Source organism: Carcharhinus amblyrhynchos, unplaced genomic scaffold (genome assembly GCF_965287045.1).
Source record: "Carcharhinus amblyrhynchos unplaced genomic scaffold, sCarAmb.v2.hapA chromosome_1166, whole genome shotgun sequence".
Taxonomy (NCBI): domain Eukaryota; kingdom Metazoa; phylum Chordata; class Chondrichthyes; order Carcharhiniformes; family Carcharhinidae; genus Carcharhinus; species Carcharhinus amblyrhynchos.
In genome coordinates this window covers 1-7,500 of record NW_027650906.1, presented here as the reverse complement: position 1 = coordinate 7,500, position 7,500 = coordinate 1, and the positions used below count along the sequence as shown (strand labels likewise).

The 7,500-nt window shown below is 45.3% G+C and overlaps 1 protein-coding gene across 1 annotated transcript in view; it reads right to left on the bottom strand.

The window, feature by feature from the left end:
- LOC145340580 (uncharacterized) overlaps positions 1-4,555 on the bottom strand; it is a 24,001-nt gene extending 19,446 nt beyond the window's left edge. Inside the window, exons 1-2 of the mRNA XM_080185048.1 lie at positions 3,662-4,555; positions 1,362-1,449 (exon numbers count right to left, since the gene is read on the bottom strand). Of these exons, the coding sequence (XP_080041174.1) occupies positions 1,362-1,449; positions 3,662-3,745 (172 nt within the window). The 5' untranslated portion in view covers positions 3,746-4,555. The remainder of the gene's footprint in view (positions 1-1,361; positions 1,450-3,661) is intronic.
- Positions 4,556-7,500: the final 2,945 nt, after the last annotated feature.

Sequence of the window (7,500 nt, the reverse complement as noted above, 5' to 3'; positions counted from 1 at the left end):
AACAGCAGAAGCCCTAACAGTGAGCCCTGTGGAACATCACTTAAAGCAACTTGCCATTCACAAGGGCCTCCATTCACCATTACCCTTTGTTTCCTGTTACTAAGCCAACTTTCTATCCAGGTTACTGCATTACACTGTATCCCACAGGCTTTTATTTATTTGACTGATCTGCCACATGGTCCAACTCGAGTTCTGACTTTTGGGGTTGACTAGTTCTGGTCACCGCCCGTCTGGAAGGGTGCGAGGGTGCCTGAGGGGGTGCGGGGTGGAATTTACCAGAACAGTTCCAGGGATGATGGATTTTAGCTCCAAGGTTAAGGTGGAGAAACTGGGGTTGAGCTTTTGGGAGCAAACGAGATTGAAAGGTGATTGGATAGAGGTGTACAAGATGGAAACATTTAGTTCAGGAAAAGCTGATCCCTTGAGCCAATGGCACAAGGATTAGGGGACACAGGTTGAAGCTTTGAACAAGAAATGTGCAGGAATTGAAAAGAAAGATTTTTACTGACTGAGCGGCAAAGACCAGGAACTCACTCCCACCAGGCTGGGGCGGGGGGGGGGGGGGGGGAGCTAAAACAATGAATGATTTCAACAAGGAACTGGACAGGAATCTGAGGGAAATGAACCTGGAGGGTTACACGGAGCGAGTGGGAAACGGGACTGATGGCTTTATAAAGAGCTCACACGGACTCAAGCAAATAGTTTCAGTCTGTTTCTTAGAAACGTGTAAAATTCTTACAGGTTAGACAGGGTAGATTCAGAAAGAATGTTCCCCGTGGTGGGGGGAGTCCAGAACTAGGGGTTATAGTCTGAGGATAAGGGGTAAACCTTTTAGAACTGAGGTGAGGAGAAATTTCTTCACCAGAGGGTGGGGAATGTGTGGAATTCACTCCCACAGAAAGTAGCTGAGGCCAAAACATTGTCTGATTTCAAGGAATTAGATATAGTTCCTGGGGTTAAAGGGATCGAGGGATATGGGGGGGAAGGGGGTATCAGGATATTAAATTTGATGATCAGCCATGATCAGAATGAATGGGGGAGCAGGCTGGAAGGGCCAAATGGCCTCCTCCCGCTTTGAGTTTCTATGTAACGACTTGATGACAATATGAATTAGCCTGAAGGTAGATTTTATATTGAGAATGAGAGTTTGCAGGGTGGGGTGTCAGAGGCAGAGTGTGATTCTGAGTGACAGAATGATGAGTATATCCTCCAGGTACTCAGGAGCACAGCTCAAGAAATGGTTACAAAACAGAATGGCTGAAGCTCAACTCCAAAGGAAATGTGGCTCCTCTGTACAGTGAGAGACAATAGAATATCTCAGGTGCGAACAGAATCAGACTCGAGAGGTGTTATCTACGTACCATCCTTGCCTCCGATTGACGGCAGCTTGCAGCTGATCCTTGCTTTCAGTGGCTGCGTGTCAGCACTGGGTACGATCGAGTCTGCCCACTGGGAGAGAACAAAGAGATCTTACCACCAGTTTGCTGCTAATTGGCTGAGGATTCCTGCAGTTAGGTGGTGGACATAGTGCGGAGAGACACTGAGCTTCCATCATCCAGTCAGCATTTACACGAGGAAGCAACTGCTCACTCTGTGGTCACTCTCAGCACAGCTAGAGTTAAATATCCAAACTATTTTTGACAAAAGGATCACCAGGAAGCAGATGGCAAATTGATACATATTCATCTATAAGATGTACAGGTATGGTTGATTGGCCGGAATTTTACCGCCCGATTCCAGGGGCACGTGAGGCTTGGGGAATGGCATCCCACATTGTCCTCGGGCGGGATTGCACCAACTCGGGCAGATGGGCCGCTAAAATTCCACCATTAGTGTTGGGGGATTAGCAGGATAAATAAGGGAGTGCTGCTGTTTACGGGGATAGAGCTGGTGGGATTGTTGTCAGCACAGGCTCGATGGGCCAAATGGCCACCTTCTGCACTGTAGGGATTTTATGATTCAATGATATTGAACATATATGGACACATAGCAATATGAATATTGTATCTAATTCATTTTTATCCATTCAGAGAATGTGGGCATTGCTGGCTGGTCAGTGTTTATTACCCATCCCTAATCACCCCCAAGAAGGTGACGATAAGCTGCCTTCCTGAACTGCTGCGGTCCATGAGGTGAAGGCACATTCACAGTGAGGGCAAATACCAACACTGCACACGTACAGACACTGCACGCCTGGGGGTAAGGAGATGCAGTAATAGTAGTTACATTAATGTCAGCACAGGGATTTGGGCTGCAGGGAACAAGCCTGTTTCTCAATTGTAGACCGAACTCTACGTGACATTGCAGCTGTGATGGACAACTATCTGGTATTGCACACAACAGTGAGATAACACAGGGCCTGACTCTACAGTGAGATAGTCCAGAGTGTGACTCTAAGAGTATAAGAACATAAGAAATAGGAGCAGGAGTCGGCCATCTAGCCCTTCGAGCCTGCCCCGCCATTCAATAAGATCATGGCTGATCTGAAGTGGCTCAGTTCCACTTTCCCGCTTTCTCCCCATAACCCTTAATTCCCCTGTCTATCAAAAACCTATCTATCCGTGACTTAAACATATTCAGCAAGGTAGCCTCGACCACTTCAATGGGCAGAGAATTCCAGAGATTCACCACCCTTTGAGTGAAGAAGTTCCTCCTCAACTCTGTTCTAAACTGCCCCCCCCTTATCTTAAGGCTGTGTCCTCTAGTTCTGGTTTCCTTTCTAAGTGAGAAGAATCTCTCTACCTCTACCCTATCCATCCCCTTCATTGTCCTATAAGTCTCTATAAGATCACCCCTCAGCCTTCTAAACTTCAACAAGTACAGGCCCAGTCTACTCAATCTCTCCTCATAAGCTAACCCCCCCTCATCTCCGGTATCAGTCTGGTGAACCTCATCTGCACTCCCTCCAAGGCCAATATATCCTTGCGCAAGTGTGGCGACCAAAACTGCACACAGTACTCCAGCTGCGGCCTCACCAGTGCCCTGTACAGTTGCAGCAAGACCTCCCTGCTTTTATATTCTATCCCCCTCGCTATAAAGGCCAACATTCCATTCACCTTCTTGATCACCTGCTGCACCTGCAGACTGGGTTTTTGTGACTCGTGCACAAGGACCCCCAGGTCCCTCTGCACCGTAGCATGCTGCAGCTTTTCACCCTTTAAATAGTAATCCTTCCTACTATTATTTCTGCCAATGTGGATAACCTCACACTTGCTAACATTATACTCCATCTGCCAGGTCCTTGCCCACTCTCTCAGCCTATCCAGATCCCGCTGCAGACTTTCCACGCCCTCCACGCAATTTGCTTTTCCACTCATCTTCGTGTCATCAGCAAATTTCGTCACCCTACACTCAGCCCCCTCCTCCAGATCATCTATATAAGTGAGATAGTCCAGAGCCTGGCTCTATAGGAGATGATGATTTCCCAATGTTTGCTACGCTGCTTGCTGATTTTTATCAAGAGGATACAAAGTGAATTTTGGTCCTAACTGAGTATCCCATGACAGCAGTGAAGGAATTGTGTGTTTTCCTCCAGTTGCTCAATGTGATGACCTTCTGCACAATTTGGTGCTGTTATCTGAGCAGTGCTGTGATGTAACACTGATTCTAATGTTTGATGCTGAGCTCTGTGTATTTGACCAAATCCCCTTTCTGTTTAGACCTTTGTGCCGAAGATTTCATCCAATGTCATGGTTGGATGTTGGTCCTGTGCCCTTGGCGCTCGCCGATGGTAACCATAGGTCATTGTGTGACTTCCACCGCAGCTGCGGGCATTCACCGGAAAGTTCTCGATCAGCTCCGAAATCCGTTCCCTGGGGAAAGGGGAACAGGTTTATAACGAGGGTCTGGCAGAATGAACAACACTAAAAAAATTTGCTGAAGAATGACCAGAGCTGATAGGCCCTTGACCTTCCTGCCATCAACATTCTCAACTTTGACCTCATATAGTCATTATCACTTGCAACCCTAACCCTCTTCCAGTCATACTGCCTTTAGTCCCAATCCTTGGCAAAATCTCCAAAATCCCTTTGAATGACATTTCCAAACTCCTAACAGCTAATCTTTGACCCACATCCATCATGCGACTTGGAATGCTCAATTACTTTCTCAGTCTACCCTGCGAGAGCCTTTGTGGCAGTAAAATCTTCATGACATTATCTCAGAATGGCCCCGACTTTATTCCATAAGTCCAAAGGCATTTAACGTTCACAGCTGGTTTATCCTGAATTGGTGCATTGCCAGTTCTCAAAACTGTCCACTATTCATTCCTCCGAGAATACAAGGATGCTTCCTGGATTCTTTTATACATCACCAATAATCTCCTGAAACATTCCCCTGTCCCGTCACCCTCACTTTCATCAAACGCAAGAGACCTCATGGATTTTGTTAGATACATTGACACCACACCATTTAGCTGTGTCTGCAACCTGCCCGATCCCCCAACTTAACAAGCCGAGACTTGACAAACAAAAACTAGCCCTACCCAACCAATCGAACAAGCCAAGGTTTGGCAAAACAAACCAAACTGAAGCTAACCCAACCTAACCAAATTAAACCAAACCTTACCTAATCTAACTCAACCTAACCAAGTAAAACCAAACCTTACCTAATCTAACTCAACCTAACCAAGTAAAACCAAACCTTACCTAATCTAACTCAACCTAATCAAGTTAAACCAAACCTTACCTAATCTAACTCAACCTAACCAAGTTAAACCAAACCAGAGCCTCCTTGCCGTGTCTGTTCAGAATGTGTGGATTTTCCAGTTTCCTCTCTCTTGTCCCCAGATATCTCTGAAATATTCACTTTTTCCTTCTTGAAGCCTATCCTCACTGAACTACTGTCTGTTGATATTCTCCTCCTGCTTCCTGTACTGACTGGTAATATAAAGTTTCCTCTCTCGGGGATTTTCGCTTTCAGAATTTTGTCACTCTCTCCTCCGCTGCCTTACAAACTGTCCACCCATCTCCAACTTCACTTCACATTCTCAGAAGCTGTTCCAATCTTCTAAATCTGCATTCACATCCTTCCAGAGCATCAAAGAATTTGAACCAAATCCAAAAATAATATCCCCTGTGACCTGTGAGAATGGTGGGTTACTCATCTTTTATCTCTCTACATTCTCTGGCACAGTCACAATCTTTATGTTGCTCTTTCTCATGTTGTGCATCTCATTGACACTTTGGATTTGATTCTAATTTGATTTGAGCTTCTGCTCCCAGCCTCACACTGCTACATCTGAACCTAACCCCCAAATATATCCTTTACCCCTGTGGTGCTCTGTCCTATCCTTTATCCCCTCTGGATTCTGTGATGTATTGTGTATAAAGAATATTTTCTATAAAGAGCAGAGAAGATGGGCCTTATTTGATATTGTTTGACATTCAAAGGATTAACTTAAAGGGGTAAGACACGGCAAGAGAGCTCCAAACTGTGATATGCTCTTTATGCTCCGTGTGGGAGCTCGGGGAACATTTCCAGTCCTCTGGACCAGCATGCATGCAGGGAGTGACTCCAGCTGCAGCTCCTGGAAGCTCAAGTTTCAGAGCTGGAACGGCGGCTGGAGACACTGTGGAACATCTGCAAGTCAGAGAGTATCGCGGATAGCACGGATAGAGAGGGGTCACACCACAGGCTCAGACTCTGCAGGCAGGAAGGGAATGGGTGACCACCAGACAGAGCAAGAGAGATAGGCAGGTAGTGCAGGAATCTCCTGTGACCATTCCTCTGCAAAATAGATATACCACTTTGGATACCGTTGAGGGGACTGACTTCTCAAGGGAAAGGAACAATAGCCAAATTGGTAGCTTCATGATTGGTTCTACTACAGAGGGGAGGAGCAAAAGGTGTAGCAATGTAATAGTTATACGGGATTCAATTGTAAGGTGAATAGACTGGTGTTTCTGTGGCCGCAAACGAGACCTACCTGATGCTAGGGTCAAGAATGTCTTAGAGCAGGTACTGGACATTCTGAAGGGGGAAGGGTGACCAGCCAGTGGTTGTGGTACACGTTGGTACAAATGATATAGGTTAAAAAAAGGGGGATGAGGACCTAAAAGCAGGATATAGGGAGCTAGGAAGCAAGCTGAAAATTCGAATCTCAAAGGACTACTGTCTGTGCCATGGGTTAATCAGAATAGAAACAGCGGGATACAAAGGATGAATACGTGGCTGAAAAGATGGTGTAAGGGGCAGGGCTTCAGACTCCTGGGGTATTGGGACCTGTACAAACTGGATGGGTTACAGTTGGACAGAAGCAGGACTGATGTCCTTGGGGGAGTACTTGCTAGAGTGGTTGGGGAGGTTTTAAACTAATATGGCAGGAGAGATGGGAACCTTTGCAAGGATTCAGAGCAGGGGGAATTAAGAACAAGAGGAAAAGACAGTAAGGAGAATAAGGAAAGTGATAGGCAGAGAAATCAAGTGCCAGCTAGATAAGGACAAAGTAAACAATAGTAGGAAAAAGACAAGAAACCTTAAAAGTGCTCATCATAAGGTTTTGTAACTGAATGCTTGGAGTATTTGAAACTAAAATGGATGAATTAGTTGCACAGATAGATGTAAAGGGGTGTGATATAGTCAGCATTATGGAGGCGTGGTTCCAAGATGAGCAAGGATGGGAACTAATCACTGAAGGTATTCAGTGTTTAGGAAGGACAGACAAAGGAAAAGGTGATGGAGTTGCATTGTTGATTAAAGATTATATTAATATGCTACTAAAGAATGATATTAGCATAGATGATATGGAATTGGTATGGAAGGAACTAAGAAATAACATGGGGCAAAAAACATTGGTGGGGGTGGTATACAGACCACCCAAGTGTAATGGTAATATTGGGAAATTAGAGAGAAAATCAGAGGTGCGTGTGTCGTAGAATCATAGAGGCCCTTCAGCCCAACTTGTCCATGCCATCTTTCTTTTTTAAACCCTTAAGCTAATTCCAATTGCCCACATTTGGCCCATATCCCTCTATACCCATTGTACCCATGTAACTGTCTGAATGCTTTTTCAAAGACAAAATTGTACCTTCCTCTACTACTACCTCTGGCAGCTTGTTCCAGGTACTCACCACCCTCTGTGTGAAAAAATTGTCCCTCTGGACCCTTTTGTATCTCTCCCCTCTCACCTTAAACCTATGCCCTCTAGTTTAGACTCCCCTACCTTTGGGAAAAGATATTGACTATCTAGCTGATCTGTGCCCCTCATTATTTTATAGACCTCTATAAGATCACCCCTCAGCCTCCTACACTCCAGAGGAAAAAGTCCCAGTCTATCCAGCCTCTCCTTATAACTCAATCCATCAAATCCTGGTAGCATCCTAGTAAATCTCTTCTGCATTCTCTCTAATTTAATAATATCCTTTCTATAATAGGGTGACCAGAACTGTACACAGTATTCCAAGTGTGGACTTACTCAGTAATGGTAGGGCGTTGGGGAGAGTTACAGAACAAAGAGATCTCGGGGGTACAGGTTCATAGCTCCTTGAAAGCTGGAGTCAC